General features: G+C 37.7%; 1 protein-coding gene across 2 annotated transcripts in view; it reads left to right on the forward strand.

Moving 5' to 3' along the window:
* LOC114667618 (zinc finger protein 665-like) overlaps nucleotides 1-19160 on the forward strand; it is a 33199-nt gene extending 14039 nt beyond the window's left edge. For both annotated transcript variants that reach the window (XM_051925194.1, XM_028822991.2), the window contains exons 2-3: nucleotides 4734-5161; nucleotides 16578-19160. In XM_051925194.1, coding sequence (XP_051781154.1) covers nucleotides 4771-5161; nucleotides 16578-18613 — 2427 coding nt within the window. In that variant the 5' untranslated portion in view covers nucleotides 4734-4770 and the 3' untranslated portion in view covers nucleotides 18614-19160. The remainder of the gene's footprint in view (nucleotides 1-4733; nucleotides 5162-16577) is intronic.
* The last annotated feature ends 2329 nt before the right edge of the window (nucleotides 19161-21489 follow it).

The raw sequence follows: 21489 nt of genomic DNA on the forward strand, positions 1-21489 counted from the left end.
GAATTTACCACTGTTAAATAAATAAATTAACTTTCTTTTACTTTATGTAAGTTTTCAACATACAGACAAACACCTCTTACTCTTTGCTTGGCCTACAATCGTAGAGAGGAAAATCACACACTTGATATGTGTTTTTTTTATTTATTTATTTATTTATTTTTTTTTTTTTTTCAGTCAATTCACATCCCACTCTGGATGCAAAATATGATTTGTTAAAGGGAAGGCAACAAGAACAAAAAATAAAACAAATTCTCATGGGCTGATAATAAAGATGTTGAAATATTTCATTCGTTTTTTTCAAACTGCAAGAAAATATAGAAAATTCAAATCTCTTTATTATTAAAAAAAAAAAAAAATCTTGGAAGGACACAAGACGTGATTTTCTCAGAAAGACAGATACACATCCCGTGAGATGAGGCATGGTACACATGCACAGCAGGTTAGAGATAATGGAAGTACGAAAATTCAAAAGTCTCAAAAAAAAAAAAAAAAAAATATATAAATACCTGGGAGTGCAGCTGGATGATAAATTGGACTGGACTGCCAATACTGATGCTCTGTGTAAGAAAGGACAGAGCCGACTATACTTCCTTAGAAGGCTGGCGTCCTTCTGTCTGTATACCGGTATTGTTATCACTCTTTAATTTAGTATGTATGTATGTATGTATGTATGTATGATCTATCTATCTATCTATCTATCTATCTATCTATCTATCTATCTATCTATCTATCTATCTATCTATCTATCTATCTATCTATCTATCTATCTTGCATTAGCGCAAACAAATGGAAATTATTACTCGGTGAAATAATGGAACAGCGAAAACAGATCAAATATATTTGGATTGAAACTTTAAGTTAGAGACTTGTAAATCGTCTAATTCATGTTGCCAACAAGAATTAAGATTCCAAAAATGTTGTTGCGGTATTTAGTCCTGTGAGAGGGAGACTTTTAACATGAGATTCTTTCAAGTCATGCCATACTTACAACCATTTTCAAACAAGACCACGGGCATCTAACCTCTCAGTTGTGTGAATGTTTTTGGCAGACATACTTCATGCGCTCTCAGCTCTTATAAATTTTATCAGGACAATAATTTTATACATTCTAGATGACGCGTCAATGACTAAGAGAAGAAGAAAAAGCATGGACAAACATTTGTAAAAGTAGTTTTATTTATTAGAGAGAAAGAAACGATATTCACTCACAGGCAGTTATACGTTGCATTGTCGCGATGTAAGTCCAATTACAGAATCAAAATTCAATGCAATATTGATGAAAAGTTAATTCCAAATATTGTTTAACTTTAAATTGTATATCCAGTTAACTAAACCTGGTGGTTGGTGAGCAAAGCAAGCAGGGGGCAGAGCCTCCTAGTTTTATTATAAAAAAAAGTTTACTTTCTGTCAAGAATACCAAGTGAAGATGGTAGTGATATTGAGCTTAAGGGGCTGTCAAGAGCTGTGGCATCTCCAACTGACACAAGTGTAATGAACAACACAGGGCAGACCACCTTCAAACTGGCATGTAGATATGGTGTAAGGACCCCTTGCAAGCGCTAAGTAACTGGGCTTGGTAACAAGTTTAGGTTTTTGTCAGATATATCACAATAATCAGATATTTTTGTCAGATATGTCACAATAATCTATATGAAAAGTTCCAGTCTGGTTTTCGGCTTCTTCATAGTACAGAAACAGCACTTGTTAATATTACCAATGACCTCCTTATGGCTGCTGACTCCTGGATCTGAATGCGGCCTTTGATACTATTTGTCATACCACTCTCCTTAATAGATTATCTTTGATTGGCATTACTCACACTCCACTTGATTGGTTTAGATCCTACCTCTCAGGTCGCACTCAGTTCATACAGCTTAAAACCTTCACATCCCAACCCACCGCTGTTACTTCTGGTGTGTCCCAGGGCTCTGTCCTGGGGCCTCTTCTTTTTATTATTTACCTTTTTCCCCTTGGCAATATTTTACGCAAATATAACATTAATTTTCACTGTTATGCTGATGACACCCAGCTCTACCTTGCTGGTAAACCCACCTCCTCTTTTCCACCACCCTCGCTTATTGACTACATTTCTGAAATTAAATCCTGGTTTTCTTCGAATTTTCTTAAATTAAACAGTGACAAAACTGAGGTTCTCCTCATTGGTTCAAATTCATCATTATCCAAAACCAATAATCTTTCTCTTATTATTGATAACTCTGTTGTTTCCCCATCATCTCAGGTCAAGAGTCTGGGTGTCATCCTCGACAGTACTCTATCTTTCCAATGTCACATTAATAACATCACCTGGTCTGCTTACTTCCACCTACGTAATATTAATCGCATTCGCCCCTCCCTCACTCCTCATACCACTGCCATTCTTGTTCATAGTCTTGTCACTTCTCGGCTGGACTATTGCAATTCACTCCTCTTTGGTCTCCCTAATAAATCTCTTCATAAGCTTCAGTTAGTCCAGAATTCTGCAGCACGTATCATCACTCGAACCCCATCTATTCACCATATTACTCCGGTCTTGCAGCAGCTTCATTGGCTCCCGATCAAGTTTCGTACTGGTTTTAAGATTCTGCTGTTAACATTTAAGGCCATCCATAACCTTGACCCTCCATATCTATCTGACCTTCTTCATGTTGCCATTCCCTCCCGTAACCTTAGATCCTCTTCCTCCACCCATCTGACCGTCCCTTTCAGCCGTTCTGCTCCCAAGCTCTGGAATTCATTACCTGCAGACTTCCAAACATCAAATCATATTCATTTTTCAAATGCAAACTTAAAGCGCATCTGTTTAAAATGGCTTTTTCTTTTTCCTTCTGATTATAGTGGTTTTGTTTGGTTTTCATTTTTAGATTTTCTGATGTTTTAAGTTGTTTATAATTGTGTCTTTTATTTATTTATTTATTGTTTGTTCGGTGTCCTTGAGTTCTCTGAAAGGCGCCTTGTATAAATAAAATGTATTATTATTATTAGATATGCCATTTAGATTTTGATTAATAATATTCTGGCCTGTGTAGCTATGCATAATTTTACAGATATGTTTTGTTAAATCTTTTACTCGATTAACAATTTTGCTGTGTAAATGTTTTTTTACACAAACCAAAGGATTATCTTCCTTTACAATATAATAATATATATAAGTTCTCATTGAACAAAAATTTTAGTACTTAAAATATTTATTTAGTCATGCATATATCTACTGCTGAATGTACAACATTTTATTCCAAGAAGCTCCATGTGACTACTACATTTTACAAAAGTGTGACAAAGGAGGTTGTTTAATGCATTGTAACCCTTTTCAGTGCCATTCAAACATCTCGGTTCATCCCGTAGGAGTGTGCCAGCTTTGCTAGTCCTTTTGACCCAGGTACCTACATTGGGCCTGGCAAAACTCAACTGAAATTTAACTAAGGCATCTGTCATTTTACAAAACATGTGACAATTGCAGTGGCCCAACACTTTTAACCCTTTGTTTTGCCCATTAAGCATCAACAATAAATTCCATTCATTTGATATAGGAGTTTGCCAGGTTGCCAGTCCATTTGCCACAGGTACCCATGTTGAGTCAGGAAAAGCTCAACTGCAGCTTGACAAAGTTTGCACAAAGTGTCAGAATTAGCTGGTTGGAGTTGAATATTGAGTAGTGAATAAGGGGTTGTGACTAAGTAGCCATCGTGTAAGACACCCCCCTTTTGTCTTGTGGACGTAGGTTGACCAAATTGTTCAATTGTGTGGCAAAATACACAGGATGTTTGTGCCGAGATATCCATTATTTGCTTTAGTAGCAACTACTAAGTTCCAAGAGTTGGTACCAATACTGAATTCAGCATTTTCGTATCTATAGAACACTAGTCTGAATAGATTTCACGTCTTTATTTTTAATACATTTTCATAATTGTATAAAATCCCATTTTCAATTTCTCTTTCTGGGGAATTCAGTGTTGTTTGATGTGTAGAAAAATAAATATGCAAATAAATGGTTTTAGCATAAGACTACAACATAAAATATAAAAATGAAAGGAGTTCTTTCTTTCTTTCTTTCTTTCTTTCTTTCTTTCTTTCTTTCTTTCTTTCTTTCTTTCTTTCTTTCTTTGTCCCAGGCTGATATTGAAAACCTTTCTTACTTGTTGTTTAAATCTGTGACATTAACCTCCAATGTTTTATGATGTCTACATTTGTTGCAATTTTTTTTCTCCCATTTCCTGTTTTGATGTTGTTGTTCCAATCATTTTTATTTCACCTTGCATTAGAATCTTTACTCTGCAAAATGTTTATGATGGCAGCTGCTCTTAGTGATTCTGTTTAAAATAAAATTGATTGTCAGCCTATAAAGTTTACTTACTATGGCCCATGCTACTACTTTGCTTCTACCAAGTTTTCATAGAGATTCAATAATCACATCTTAAGTTAAAACCTCAACATGCAGCTAATCTAGTGGCTTGCGTTGCAGCACTTTTAAATGGAATTTGTGTAAGCCACGTATTGAATACTGACAACCCACACCTCTGTGAGATGGTCCTCTTCAAGCTTGTTGCACCAGCCGTCCACACACAAGTGTGATAGAAAGAGTGATGAACTACTGTGTACATGCTGAGCTGTGATTTCTTTAAACTGTCTGACTTGTGGTCAGATTTAATTGAGAGGGTGGTGTGAAAGGACCTTCACATGTTGTTAGCTTTGAATTGTTCAGTTTTTGACTAAATTAACTCTTCTTCTTTCAACAGCCAGGAAGAGGCAGCTACCATTCACTGTAATACCAAAATGAATGTGAAAGAGGAGCCGTGCGAGACTGACATTAATACCATGGAGATAGCAACTGTAAATACTAAAGAGGAGGACTGTGAATGGGAGCCTAAACAGGGCAGCCTCTGCATTAAAGATGAAGATTGTGAAGTGGCAACTTCAGGCATTAAAGAAGAGGCTATTGAGATGCCCAAGTATAAAATTATGGAGCATGGTGAGGAAGATCGCCTTCATTCAGAGTTGACCCTTCATCATGAGTGTCAAGATGAAGCCGTGACTGGGTTAATGATTCCATCTATCAAACAGAGTCCTGAATCATTACATTCTGACACTATAAGGGTGAAAGAGGAATTTTCATCTAGTAAAACTCTGGACACTCAACCATCACCTTCAAAACAGTCTGGAGAAAGTAAGTGTACAATTTAAAAATATGTGCATGTTTTACTGTTAGGGGTATAGGCCTGAAAGGGAAGTCTCTTACTTTTTATGTAAAATTTTGAAATATAATGAGTTTTAATATTTTTATTATTAAACTAGCCATCCCCTGCAGCTTCGCAGGCATGATATTTTGTAGGTCTGATATGTACAGTACCATATTGTCTGCATATAGAGAAACTTTCTGTTCAAGTCTTTCTCTGATAATCCCCTTTATCTCGGAAGCATTACAACAGTGAACTGCCAGTGGTTCAATGGTGATTGGAAAAAGCAGTGGTGACAAGTCCTTGTCTAGTACCACGTTCTAGTTTAAAGTACAGTGGAACCTTGGTTCACGAACGTCTCGGTACACGTACAACTCGGTTTACGACCAAAAAGTTCGCCAAACTTTTGCCTCGGTTATGACCACACACTCGGTATACAAACAAGCCAGTTTCCCTTTCGGTTTGTGCGCCGGACATGTCGCATTGTTCTCTGTGCGTGCGTGCTTTCGCTGTGAAGTCTTTGTGCTCTATTTCATTTCCCTTCCGGTTCGTACGCTCCGATTACTGTATTTAAGCACGTGTTCAGCCTCTCCCTGTTCATTGTTCTCAGTCAGACTTGCGTGCTTTACCTGTGAACTCTTTGTGCTATACAGTATTTTGTGTGCTTTTGCAGTTAACCATGGCTTCTAAGCAAGTGAAGAGTGGTGAGAATTATTGAGACTTAATTATGAGAAGTGTTGCAATGTTACTTTTCTCTTTTTTCAAATGTTCCTTTTTTTCCCCCTGTGCTTAAAACTCATTTAAAAAGTGTGTTTACAGCAATCGGGTTGTAATGCTATTTGCGTGAACTTGGTTGGCTTTTAAATAAAGATCGGATATGTTCCTTTTTTTCCCTGTGCTTAAAACTCATTTAAAAAGTGTGTTTACAGCAATCGGGTTGTAATGCTATTCGTGTGAACTTGGTTGGCTTTTAAATAAAGTTCAGATATGTTCAAATGTTCCTTTTTTTCCCTGTGCTTAAAACTCATTTAAAAAGTGTTTATACTGCTGCATTGTTAGAGAGAGGGGTGGGGGGGCTCACGTGCTCTTTGCGCTCCAGGCTTGCAAAAGAGAGACGCACGCACACACACACAGGCGCTCCAGGCTCGCAAAAGAGAGACGCACGCACACACACACACACACACACACACACACAGGTGCGGGAGAGAGAGAGAGAGCGAGGGACACATAAGGTAGAGAAGGCTTGTTTTTGTTTTCAGTTCTATTTACAGTGATCGGTTCGTAGCCTGCATTGTTGCAATGTTACTTTATTAAATTACGGATTTTTCAAATGTTCATTTTTTCCCCTGTGCTTAAAACTCATTTAAAAAAAGTGTTTTTAGTGAGCGGTTCCTAGCACTATAGCGCAAACTATTGCAGTGTTAGTTTTCTCTGTTGTTCAAGGTTTTCTCAGTGTTATTCAATGTTTTTACATTAAGTTTACCATTACGCTGTGCATTCTATGGTATAATTAACGATATATTTGTGCTTAAAAACTAATATATATATATATATATATATATATATATATAATACAGTTCGTACGGTCTGGAACGGATTAATTGTATTTACATGCAATCCTATGGGAGAAATTGCTTCGGTTCACGACCAACTCGGTTTAGGACCAGAGTTTTGGAACGGATTATGGTCGTGAACCGAGGTTCCACTGTAGTCTGAATTAATGTTGTTAATACAAACTGAATCTTCAGGACTGGTATACAGTAGTTTCATCCATGCACAAATGTTTGGGCCAAAATGCAGTGAAAACCATATCAAATGCGTTTTCTTTATCCAACAATTATAATATCTCCAGGGTGTTAGACTTTGTGGGTGAATATACTACATTAAACAGGTGTCGAATATTGAAGCTGAGTGTCTGCTTTTAATAAATCCAGTTTGGTCTTATGATATTACTGATGGAAGCACTTTCCCTTTCCTTCTAGCAAGGACTTTGGAGAGTATCTTAACATCATTATTCAGAAGTGAGATTGGTCTGTATGATGCACATTGTAATAAGAACTTACTTTGCTTAGGAAAGACAGTAATTAATGCTTGGTAGAATTTTATTGTTTCTAACATCTGTAAATGTTGCTAATTAAAGGGAAGCTAACTTAATTGAGATTTTGTTTTATAAAACTCAGCAGGGAAGCCATCAGGGCCTGCTGGTTTCTCACTCTGAAGTGACTTGATAGCATCTGGTAATTCTGATAGTGCCAGAGGTTTATCCAATTCCTCTGCACTGAGAGTATCTAGTTGTGGTGTCTGTAATGCATCCAAAACGCATTGGGTTGTGTCTTGTCTTCTTTAAACTGAGTAGAATATAAGGATTTATAGTAGTCTGTAAATGTGTGCATTATATTTTTATGGTCAATGAATTTGTCTCTGTGTTGGTGATTGCATTGCGAACTTCCTGCTTGTGGATTTGTTGAGCCAAGATTGTATTAGCTTTCTCTCCATGTTCATAGTAATGATGTTGTGATTTAAAAATGAGTTGTTCAGTTTCTTTTGTTGTCAAGAAGTTGAATTGTGAATGCAGAGCCTGTCTTTTCCTATGAAGCGCCTCATTTGGACACCTGGCATGTTCTTGGTCTATTCTAGTAATTTCGTTAATTAGCTCTGATACCTTCTTGGTTTCCAATTTATTTCTGTGAGAAAGATACGAAATAATCTGTCCTCTTAAGAAAGCCATCAGACTTTCCTAGAGTATTCCTGCAGAGACCTCCGAGAATGTTTAAAAAAAAAAAAAATCGATTTGTTTGAATATAAATTCTGTACAGTTCTTGTCTATAGGTTAAGACACCATCTGCAAAATGAGTATGTGGGGCATAATGAAGTAAACTCCATGATCAAAAGGGCATGGTCACAGATAACAATAGTGTTTTACTTACAAGATTTAATAATAGGCAAGAAGTTGTTATCTATAAAGCAATAATTCTTGTGTAGCAATAATGAACTGGGGCCTCATGTATAAACGGTGCGTACGCACAAAAATGTTGCATACAAACGTTTCCACGTTCAAATCGTATAAAACCTAAACTTGGCATAAAGCCACGCACATTTCCACGGTAGCTCATACCCTGGCGTACGCAAGTTCTCCGCTCTGTTTTGCAGACTGGCGGCACCCAGCGTCAAAGCAGTGCTGCAGTTCCAGTGTGGTATCCCTTTCTTGTTTAGATCCACATCCCTGACGCGGCTTTATAAATACACTGAAATTAACCGCATATTTTGTATTAGTTTAATGCATCTGATTGTAATTAACGTGTAACAATATAATGGTCCACAGAATGGTCAAACTATTCTAAATACAATAGCTGCTTTAGCGTTGTTACTGTCGCTGCACCTTCTTCTTTCAGCTGCTCCAGTTAGGGGTTGCCACAGCGGATCATCTTTTTCCATATTACTCTCACTGCACCACTGAGTATTTATATCATTGTATCTGAGTGTGGAATCGCAGCTATACAGCATCAAGCACACGCTGCCTCAGCCATGCTGTCTGTTTGAACTGCTCTCATATGACAAACGCTTCAGAGCCTTTCCTGTACGGACCTCAAGGTTCAGAAACAGTTTCATCCCAAGAACTATAAATGCACTCAATCGGTCCATCAAGTGCTCCTTGTAGAACTGATTGTACTTATAAGTACAATTACCTCCCTGTAAACTTGCCATACAGTTAAAATATTGCACAATCTGAGCCACTTTATAAAGCGCGTATTTACATATGATAACGATATCATTTTTAAGATGAAATGCAGCAAATATGTTTATTATATATACAGATAAAACTTTAACTTCATTTAAATATTCTGTATTGTTAATATAGAAAAACATGTGAGGACATGCACTCTGTTCACGGATTGTTCCTGCCTCGTGCTGTATTCTTGCTGGGACTGGCGCATTAAACATGTACTATGAAGATATTTCAATGTTCCTTAAAAGTTTTGAAGAATCGGCGTTCTAAGCTTACAGATGGCTTAATGTCTATTACAGAGCTGATTGTGTGGTGATTGGGTATTTGGAGAGAGAAAAGGAAGGACAAGAATTGGAGGTTAGTATGTTTGAAAGAGACAGTATTGCTGCCATAAAGTATTTTATCGAAGGTCGCGCACAGCGCCACAAGCATCCTGCCTGAGGCATGAACAATCACTGTGCCACCATGTTCCCATGTTTAATAACATGCTTTAACTCCTATCATCATGAAAATGATATCAAGTATACATCTCAGTATTTTAATTATTCAGAGAGCTGTAATATCATGAATGTAGTGGATTCTGTGCCCTGTTGAAAGAAGAGAAAGCCGGTTTAAGAAGCACATAGTGATTCACACACACAGAGCACATAGAAGATCAAATACAAAACAAAGCATTTAACATATGCTACTTTAGTTACGATGGGATTTAAGAAACTAGTAAATTAAAGGATTTTTAGATGAAGTTTATGATGTTCTACTTTAATGACAAAATAAACTCTGTCACTTGATCAACATCCTTTTGTTGTTTATATCACTGTTTAAACCAACAAATAGTACGGTTTTCCTTGCCTCCACTTGGTATTCGCTGAAATTCTTCTATTTTCCCTTGTGCTTTTGCCATTGTCTTTTCACAGAAGGCTGAGCTTAAGGGCTATTTCTATTGATTTGCATATTCAGAGGCATCATTCTGGGAGGAGTTGGGGTGGGACAGCAGGCGCGTGCACGTGTGTAACTTTACACGGTGACCGGGATTTATGGAGCGGAGGAATGTGGAAGTTGGCGTTTGCACAGATTTATACATCTGGATTTTTTTTGTGCGTGCAAACATTTCCGCTTTTGTCCGTATGCCATGTTATAGTGTGAATTCTGCATACGATGTTAGGCATGAGGCCCCTGGTGGGTAGAAGGAATATGCTCTTGAGTTTGGGTTTATGAATGTCCAGGGGTCTGATAAGTTCTGATCAGTTGCAAACTGTGTAATTGTCTTTGCAGTGTTAGACGTCATCGCGCCTGTGGCAGGAGACCTATCTAGGTCTGGATTTAAAACCCAATTAAAGTCCCCATCCATTATAGTTTTATGAGTGTTCACATTTGGAATGGATGCAAATACATTTTGGATGAAGTCCCTATCATCCACATTGGATGGATAGATATTTATTAAAATCACTTTACAGTTAAATAAATTACCCATGACAATCACATATCTCCCTTCAGGATCGGATATTGCATCTGATACTACAAATGAGACTGTTCTATGTATAAGAATTCCCACACCTCTAGTTTTCTTTGTAAAGCTTGAATGGAATATTTGGCAAGTCCAGTCTCTGTGCAGCTGAAACTGATCCTTGCTTAATAAGTGGGTCTCCTGTAAAAATACTATTTTAGCGTTTAGACCTGTTAGGTGAGAGAATACTTTCTTTCTGTTCGATTTGTAATTGAGACCTTTAACATTCTATCTCACAAAGTTAACTGTCCAGTCTTGGATAAATTGCTGCTGAACTTTTGTTGTCATTTTGTAGTCTTAACTGAAAATAAGACAGCTTTGATTATTAATTTCCAAATGAGTTATTGCCGTGAAGCCTATTGTTACATTTCCATAAAAGGTGAGCATAGATATAGCGTGCTGTCTTTCTCCCCCTGCCCTTTTGCCTCCCCATGTGAGGCTGGACCACAGTTCACAAAGTCCCAGTTCTCTGACGTACCTAGAGACCGAGAACGTCCAAAACAAAACATGCCCACCCCCCCAGCAGTGGCTTATAAGGATTGAAATAAAGATATCTATTGACAGTACAGTCCAAATACTATAAACATAAAATGTAATCTTAAACAGTTTTAGACAGCAAACCCAGGGAATGAGGTTAAACAGTAGCCCTGGATAAGCAACATTTGACAGTAAGCCCTAATACAATAAACCAAGGGTGTGATGTTAAACTGTCCCTTATGAAAAATTTTTTTTAAAAAAATAAAGAAAAATTTCACATACATACATGCATATAATTGTAATTAAAACATAAACAAGAGGTGGCTGAGAAGAAAATTGGATGTATAATTACGGTACCCATATCATTGCCAGCGAGGTAAAATCTTCTTTGCCATGCCAGGACCAAATGCGACTCATGATCGTATTTCAAAAAGTGTCGGGATCAGTTTTCTTAGCTCTTTTTCTGCTTCCTCCATAAAAGTAAAAATTAAGAACTTGCCTTGAATGTCCACTTTGTTTGGCAGGATAGAAGAGGCTGTATCTGATCTCTGCTTTCCGTAAGTGCTTTTTAATTCTGTAAAATGTGGCATGTTTAACAGCTGTTGAAGGTGAGAAATCAGGGAAAATATGAATGTGGTTATTTTCAAATATAAACTCTTGTTTCTATCTGAGAAGTAACATTATGTGTAATTTTTAAAAGCACACAATGATTGTCCTAGGTTTTGAGGTATTCGATCGACGTATGTGGTAAGCTGCTGCTATCACGGTGTCTGATTTAAAGTTTTCTCGAATTATCTTAGAGAATAGTTCAGCTATAAATTTCACTAGGTTTGGACTTTCAAGATTTTCAGGGAGGCCTTCGATTCTGATTTATTCCTTCTGCATCCATCTTCTAGTGCAGCTAGTCTGTCTCCAAGCACTTTGCATTCGGAATTTGCAGCCATTGCTTTTCCGTCAGCGGTAGATGCCAGTTGTTCAGCTATTTCAATATGAGTCATGAACGTTTGTTTAAAGTCTTCAAACTGAGCGCCAAGTGCTCTAAGTTTATTCTCAAACTGAAATGCATTTTCCTGTAAGTTTTCCTGTTTTTTTCTAGCATACCTTTTAAAGGTTACCTCAAAGTGAGTACTTAAACATTTTTTCCTGGTCTTTAATATCCTGAAACATCTTCTCGTTTGTCTTGTGTATGTCCTTTATTTCTTTTTTTATATCATTTATATCCTTCTTTATATTATTCTTCAGCTCCTTTATGTCTTGAGTGGTGGCCATTGTGGCGATCATTGCCTTCAGCTCGGACAGATCGTTTTGGTCTTCTCCAAGCTCCACAGGTGAAGTAGCAAGCCCAGTTTGATTCAGTGTTACTGGCTTGCGAGGGATAGATGATAACACGAAAGGTAAAGCCATTTTCAGTTTAAATGAGCATTCTGGAATTGGTTTGTTATCCTGACCTGACTCGCTTGCACATTCGCTCCCACCATTGCTCACGGCTAGAGACTATGCAGCAGCATCAGGTCCTGGGACATCTGTGCTATTGTCTATCTGTTCCAGGTCAGTCTCTGGCAGGCCGTACCTGGAGCTTGAACTTGATAACTGTTTAGACTTGGATGAAGCTTTAGCTGTCTCTTCCATTTCTTTTTGAGCCTTTTTTTCTACCATTAATCTATACTAATTAATAAAAGGCAAAGCCCTCACTGACTGACTGACTCACTCACTCATCACTAATTCTCCAACTTCCCGTGTAGGTGGAAGGCTGAAATTTGGCAGGCTCATTCCTTACAGCTTACTTACAGAAGTTAGGCAGGTTTCATTTTGAAATTCTATGCGTAATGGTCATAACTGGAACCTGTTTTTTGTCCATATACTCTAATGGAGGAGGCGGAGTCACGTATCGCGTCATCACGCCTCCTACGTATCACGTGAACTAAAAACAAGGAAGAGATTTACAGCACGAGTCAAACGCGGGAACGAAGGTAAATGACGTTAATTTTTGAGTGTCTTTTAATACTGTGTAAGCATACATATTAACACATGTGCAATTAAACGTGTGCGTTTACGGGGTGATTTCTCAGGCTTAAAAGCTCACCTTTTATTAAAAAGGTAAATGCAAACTGTTTTCATTCTGAAGGGCACAAACCACGTTAGATTTCAGACGTTAAACGCGCAAAAATGTCGGTACACCAGATAAATAAGCGCAACATATTATCAGTTGTATTGTATGCTTACAATACATATAGAAATGTGTTAATCGTTAACTAATATTATGGGATGGTGTTTTTCGACTCGCGCCTTGATTTAAACGATTGCATTTCTTGGTAGGTTTGCGTAGCTTATTGTCAATATCTTTACACCTCTTTTTAAGACTTAATTTAAAAAGGTTTTCTTTTCTTCTTAATTAAAATTTAAAAGCAATACTTCACCGCTGCGAAGCCCCTCTAGCGCTGACGTCCGAGGTTTGATTACCGTAAGTGAGTGCAGTGAGTGTGTACACCTGATGAGCCAAGAATAAGGGGGAAAGACGTGTCGCGTACTCTTTGCATTATTTGACAGTAAACTATTTTCAACCATTCTATGATCTGCTTCTCACAACTGAAGGCACTGTGGCTGATGTTACCTCACTTGCTGGCCAACCATAAACATTACCTGGTAGGTAACCAGCCACTCACTTCACTCCCTTATGGGAATCGAACCTCGGATGTCAGCGCTACAGGCGAAGCCCCTAAAATTGCACCACGGCGTGTGGTTCGTTTATTTTGACAACATGTAGATCGGGGTAATTACATTCACGGCATTCGTAGTCTGATTCACAATCTGATTGTATGGGTGGTTACCTACCAGGTAACGCTTATAGTTGGCCAGCAAGTCAGCTCGAAGTGAACACTCAAGTGAAGGCAGCTTCACAAAAAAACAGATACTTAACAAACTGTTATTAGTATATTTTCCCTGAATGTAAAAAGGTTTTCTTTTCTTCTTAATAAAAATTTAAAAGCGGTACTTCGCCGGTGCGAAGCGTGTGGATTTGACCGACTGACACATACAGACATATTCATGAGTGCAGGTACATCGGAAAGAAAGCACCGTGTAAACCTAAAGTTTAAATTAAGTTCATAGACCTACAAAAGGTTGCCATTGATTTGAGGCAAGATTGCTTTTCTCCTGTACAACTATACGTTGCATTCTCAAGAGTGTGCTTGCACGGCTTCGGATATAGATATGTATGTATGTCTCTCTCTCTCTCTCTCTCTCATATATATATATATATATATATATATATATATATATATATATATATATATATATGTGTGTAAGCTTATAAGTACTGCCTTACTTCTCTTTAAGAAAGGAAGATGTAATGATACTTGATTTAAACGATTCCATGTCTTGCTGGGTTTGCGTAGCTTATTGTCAATATCTTTACACCTTTTTTTAAGACTTATTGACTGAAACGGGCTTTCACAAAAAAAGTTAGGGCTTTGCTACAGGAAACACCCTCCACAAGTTAAGCAAGTAAAAATAAAAGTATATATTTCTGTTTTATTTAAACCTTTTAAGTTTGTATGCATAGCCCCATTTGGCTGTTTTAGTTTTTTTTTCTTTCTTCAGTAATATTTAATCTCCTTAAAGAAAAAGAACATATGCATTTTCTTTTTTTGTATCTCTTTAGTAATATTTTAGTGTAAAAGGGTAACCAGTATTTAAACCTTTTATGTTACTTTATAAATTTATTTTACACAATGTTGAAAAATTAATAAGAAAGCTACATATTTTGGCAGCTGCTGCTTTAATTTTCAATGAAATGAAAAAAGCTCTCCAAGAGAAAACGTCAATGAAGAAGAAACAGTTTGCACTATCTAAAAAGGAGAAACCCTCATTTATAAAGGTTTGCTGCAGATGACTTAACTGAAAATAAATTAATAGTTCCTATGTGTATAATACATATTTATCTATTTTACTTATGCCTTTATTCCAGCAACTTGCAACATCTGTTTTGTTTCTTGCAACACAGGCAGGTGAAGTGACTTCCTCAGGGTCACACAGTGGTGTCCGTACCAGGATTTGAACTGACAAGCTCCGGGTTTACTGAAATATTACTGAAGAAAGAAAAAAAACGAAAACGGGCAAATAGGGCTATGCATACAGATGTCCATCCATCCATTATCCAACCCGCTATATCCTAAATACAGGAGCCAATAAGTAGATATGTATATATACAGTATATATATATATATATATATATACAGTAATCCCTCCTCCATCGCGGGGGTTGCGTTCCAGAGCCACCCGCGAAATAGGAAAATCCGCGAAGTAGAAACCATATGTTTATATGGTTATTTTTAGAATGTCATGCTTGGGTCACAGAGTTGCGCAGAAACACAGGAGGTTGTAGAGAGACAGGAACGTTATTCAAACACTGCAAACAAACATTTGTCTCTCTTTCAAAAGTTTAAACTGTGCTCCATGACAAGACAGAGATGACAGTTCTGTCTCACAATTAAAAGAATGCAAACATATCTTCCTTTTCAAAGGAGTGCAAAGCAAGCAGTCAAAAAAAAAAATCAATAGGGCTTTTTGGCTTTTAAGTATGCGAAGCACCGCCGGTACAAAGCTGTTGAAGGCGGCAGCTCACACCCCCTCTATCAGGAACAGGAAGAGAGTGAGAGAGAGAGCCACAGAAAAACAAAGTCAAAAATCAATACGTGCCCTTTGAGCTTTTAAGTATGCGAAGCACCTAGCAGCATGTCCTTCAGGAAGCAGCTGCACACAGCCCCCCTGCTCACACACCCCTACGTCAGCGCAAGAGAGAGAGAGAGAAAGTAAGCTGGGTAGCTTCTCAGCCATCTGCCAATAGCGTCCCTTGTATGAAATCAACTGGGCAAACCAACTGAGGAAGCATGTACCAGAAATTAAAAGACCCATTGTCCGCAGAAACCCGCGAAGCAGCGAAAAATCCGCGATATATATTTAAATATGCTTACATATAAAATCCGCGATGGAGTGAAGCCGCGAAAGGCGAAGCGCGATATAGCGAGGGATCACTGTATATATATTTTTATATATATATATATATATAAAATTATATATATATATAATTTTATATATATGTGAATGTATGTATGTAGATATATGTATATATGTTTATGTATATATATGGTTACATAACCTCTTTAACACACTACTTCTCCGCTGCGAAGCGCGGGTATTTTGCTAGTGCTTATATATGCTTGTATCTACAGTAACTGAACAACCTCGGGTTGAGTAAATATAGAATACCTCGGAAGTATTAAAAACAGAGAAAAAAATAACACCGCTGCTAACAGAGTTCCACCTCAGACGTCCACCTCCCGTAAAGGACGAGACCAACAAAAAATTTGAATAGCATACTTTTTAAGAATTTGTTGGCAAAATAATAATGCATTTGTTTAGTGTAACTGAGAAAATGTGACCAATAAACTTTTGTTTAGTTTTTTTTACACGTGGTCTAATTCTGAATGTTGCATTTTAACATTTTGGCTACAGACTTGTGGTCATGCGGTGAGTATGGGGGTTGAGAGTCTTTTTATATTCAACCTAATTTTTCCAATTGCTTATGCTTTTAAAATCATTTCCATAATTTTAACAAGGCTTTATATATTAAGATTTAAAGTAAATAATAGAGGCTAGAAAATAAGCTTTTATTTTTTTCCTCTTAAACTTCATACAGGAGACAAACGTCATTGCTGTCCTGAATGTGGCATGCGATTTTATAGTTTAAGAAATTTTCAGTGTCACACGAGAATTCACACTGGAGAGAAGCCATTTTGCTGTTTGGACTGTGGTAAACAGTTCTCAAAGATGGTCACCCTCGAGACCCACATAAGAATTCACAGTGAAAAAAAAACATATTCTTCTTCAGATTGTGAAAAGCAATTCTCAGATAGGAGCCATTTTCAGAGGCACAGCAAAAATCACACTGGAGAGAAATTAATTCCAAAGGAGAAACATTTCTGCTGTTCGGAATGTGACAAACTATTTTCACAACTAAGACACCTTCAGATTCACACACGAATTCATACTGGGGAGAAACCATTTAAGTGTAATGAATGTGGAAAGCAATTTACACAAATGAGCGGTCTTCAAGCCCACAAGCAAAGTCACAGTGAAGAAAAGCCATACGGCTGTAATGAATGTGGTAAGCAGTTCCCTTACAAGAGCAGTCTTCGGACCCACTTAAAAATTCATTTGGGTGAGAAACCTCATTGCTGTTCTACTTGTGGTAAACGGTTCTCCCAAATGCACACTCTTCAGACCCACATAAGACTTCATACTGGAGAAAAGCCATATTCCTGCTCTGAGTGCGGGAAAAGATTCTCTGACAGCAGCTGTTTTCGGAGACACAAAAGAATTCACATGAGAGTGAAATGTTACTGTTGTTCGGAATGTAGCAAACAATTCTCTGACAGACGTAGTCTTCAAAGACACTCTAGAATTCACAATGGAGAAAAGCTACATGGTTGTGCAGAGTGTGGAAAACAATTTGTGCAATTAAAAAGTCTACAGATGCACACAAGAACTCACACGGGCGAAAAGCCATATTGCTGTTTGGAATGTGGCAAACTATTTTCACAACTAAGACACCTTCAGATTCACACACGAATTCATACTGGGGAGAAACCATTTAAGTGTAATGAATGTGGAAAGCAATTTACACAAATGAGCGGTCTTCAAGCCCACAAGCAAAGTCACAGTGAAGAAAAGCCATACGGCTGTAATGAATGTGGTAAGCAGTTCCCTTACAAGAGCAGTCTTCGGACCCACTTAAAAATTCATTTGGGTGAGAAACCTCATTGCTGTTCTACTTGTGGAAAACGGTTCTCCCAAATATACACTCTTCAGACCCACACAAGACTTCACACTGGAGAAAAGCCATATTCCTGCTCTGAGTGTGGGAAAAGATTCTCTGACAGCAGCTGTTTTCGGAGACACAAAAGAATTCACACGGGAGTGAAATGTTACTGCTGTTCGGAATGTAGCAAACAATTTCCTGACAGAAGTAGTCTTCAAAGACACTCTAGAATTCACAATGGAGAAACACTACATAGTTGTCAGCAGTGTGGAAAACAGTTTGTACAATTAAGGAGTCTAGAGAATCACACAAGAACACACATGGGAGAAAGGCCATATTGCTGTTCAGAATGTGGCAAACTATTTTCAAAACTAAGCCACCTTCAGGTTCACACAAGAATTCATACTGGGGAGAAACCATTTAGCTGTAATGAATGTGGCAAGCAATTTTCACAAATGAGTGGTCTTCAGATCCACAAGCAAAGTCACAGTGAAGAAAAGCCATACGGCTGTAATGAATGTGGTAAGCAGTTCCCATACAAGAGCAGTCTTCAGACCCACTTAAAAATTCATTTGAGTGAGAAACCTCATTGCTGTTCTACTTGTGGTAAGCAATTCTCCCAAATGCACTCTCTTCAGACCCACATAAGAGTTCATACTGGAGAAAAGCCATATTCCTGCTCTGAGTGTGGGAAAAGATTCGCTGACAGCAGCTCTTTTCGGAAACACAAAAGAATTCACACGGGAGAGAAATGTTACTGCTGTTCGGAATGTGGCAAGCAGTTTACACAAAGGGTCACTCTTAAGACCCACATAAGAATTCACACTGGCGAGAAGCCATATTCTTGTTCTGAATGTGGGAAACAATTCTCTGACAGCAGTCATCTTCGGAGACACAAAAGAATTCACCATTAAGAGAAGCCCCGAAGGAGTAGGTTAGAAGGAGAAAAAGGGAGGAAGGAGTCCAAAGTAACTCTCCTAATTCCAGGTCTAGATACAGTATTAGTACCTCTACAGGATAAGCTTCATTGTGTGAGATCACTACCAAATCTTATAATATGAGTCTGTTTGCACCGTGTGAAAAGGGACCATCATATTAGCTAGCTGCAGGATAGAAAGATGTCCACACTCTGCCTCTACACTATAGTAGGTTATGGTGTTTGTAATGGTGTACAATCTTCAGGTGTAGACATCTAATTTGATGTCAGTCTGGATGGGTAGTTTTCTAGTCCAGAAATAATCAAATAAAAAGAAAATAAGTCAAGAAAAATTATAGCTGTCTTTTTTTTTTTGTTTGGTGGCAAATACATGATAAACATGCAAGACCCAGTAGATGTGAGAATAGAAAGGGACAAGACCTGGGAGGATGAGATAAAAGAGACATCGAATGGTGCTGTATTAATGAAGCCATCAGCAATCTACAATCAAGGTGATTATCACTGAGAAGTGGAATAACCTCAAAAGTTACATCTTTAAAGAGAAGTTATGGCAGAAGGAATGAAGATACAGCAGACTGAAAGTTACAACAAACATTGAAATTAACAGAAATTGTCCAGAAATTTCGTAAGAAGCTCCACCCCAATGGCTTAAGAAGAGGAGCAACCAGGAATGTAAAAATCAACTGAGAATCACCCTGACCCAAAAAGGAATAAACCAACTGAAGAGAATGACATCGTAAGAGGACTAAAGGGTCCAAGAAATTTAAGAGCAGCCCCAGGACATATGTATAGAAACCATACCACATGAAGTACTACAAATAAATTTAATAAGCTATAACTAAGAGAAAGCAACACTAACCACATATAATGGACTTGATTTCATAGAAAACAGGATCTGATATTGTGCATCACAACACATCAGCTCTAAAGTAACAGCACAGAAGAAAATCAAAGTAAGGAAATAGCAACACAATTAGACACCACATTGGTGAAACAAGCCGTGAAGAAAAAGTAAAGAATCTATGCAAAGAGGTGACATTTATTAAAGAAGTGAAAGAAGTGGAATCACAAAATCTTAATGAAATGTAGAAGAGCAGAAATTGTAGAATCGCATGATGACACCTGAAAGATCTACAGTGGCTAACGACAAACTCGGAATTCTGGCAGAATCTTAAAAGTTAAGAGAGAAATACAAAAAAGGGGTACAGAATAGGATATACAAAGACAGTCTGAAAAAGTTCCGTAGAATGATGAGCAGGGGGCAACCTGGAAATAACTCCACCACCTGACAAAATAGAAACAAACACTTTGGAGTAACGTATAGGAAGAGGTCCAAGAACACAAAGAAGCAACGTAGATGAGCGAACTACCAATGGAAACAGAAAACGCATACAGTAAATGAAAGAAAATGGAGTGTTCCTGGTGCTCTTTCTAGGTTTGTGTTTTTGATTTGATTTTGCACTTCTTGGCTTTGTGTTGCAGGTTACTTCTGTGGATTTCAGACAACAATCTGTTTTGATATTTAGCACTTGTTTTGACTTTTTTGATTGATTGATTGGACTCTTTTAATTTTGTTTAATAAAATGAAACTGAACTGTTAAGTCGAGGCTTTATTTGTGGGCAAGGGTTTTTATGCTTTCGTTTTGCTTTTGGTGAACGTTGGGCCTCAAGCCTTTTTTAAAGTATTTAGGCTATTTAGGTTTTGGTCAAGTCTGACTCGGAGTGCAGATCTGATCATCTAAAGTGAAACGTTCTGACAGAGCCTGAATAGTTGAGCTACCAGCTGAATGTGGCTTCTCTAATCCATGAAAAAGAAGCAAAAAGGAACAACATACCAATGAGTACAGTCTGCAAACAGCCAATTATGGTTCTATGATTCAGACAACTTAAAAAATTAAGGAAAGCCCTGAAGTTAAGGAGGTAAATATACAAAATAGAGAGAGAGATGGTAGAGAACACCACTTATAGGAATGAAGAGTAAATGGTGGATGTGGGGGCAACATTGATACAAGTGCACCTATGGACACAGCAGACTAGATGTTGAAGAAGCAGAGTGGGCAGGCATAGAAATCACAGCGGCAGGTGTAATAGAAGTAGAAACCAAATGTAGAAGAGCTGACCCCAGGAGCCTTTCAGGTCCAGATGTGGTGACGCAGGCAGCTATGAAGGTCATTCAGTACTCATTATGTAACTGCACTCTCTGGATTCTGTATGGTTTGCACTCATTACAGGCTTTTGACAACATTTTATTCTTTTATATACCATACATTTTTCTAATTTTGTTACGTTTCTTGCTTTTCATTTTTATTGTACATTATCATCTATTGCTTTTGATATTGTTTTGTTTCAGCCTTAACATTTCTTGGGCTGTGCCATGAGAAATGCTGAATGAGGTCTTTGTTTCCAGAGATTTCTAGAAAAAAGTGTGTGTGTGTGCGAGATGTTCCAAGTTAAACATAAATGTATTTATTGCACCAAAATATTGTAAATGTATAACAAATGTTACCACATCCTCGCTTCTAGTCCCACAATTGATGGAGCACCACCACCACTTTTTTGTTCAACTCTTTGCTGCCCTCCATTACTTTCCACCTTCCAAATGTCTGCATGGGAGAAGATAGTGGATGAAGCCCCTGAGAGAAAGCGAGTGTTTTTACTGTAGTGCCTGCTTTTCATTCTGTCGGATACTCAGTGGAGTTTTCCTGCCAGAACATATTAATTTTGCTGAATGATTCTTTAGTGCAAGCTAAGTATAAGATGATGATTTAGTGTGATTGTTTTTTGTTCTTGTTATTTTGTCACTTTGAAGTGGTGCTGTCAGCAGAATGAACACATTCCCCATCATCGTCCCTG

Source organism: Erpetoichthys calabaricus, chromosome 1, assembly GCF_900747795.2.
Source record: "Erpetoichthys calabaricus chromosome 1, fErpCal1.3, whole genome shotgun sequence".
NCBI classification, from domain to species: domain Eukaryota; kingdom Metazoa; phylum Chordata; class Cladistia; order Polypteriformes; family Polypteridae; genus Erpetoichthys; species Erpetoichthys calabaricus.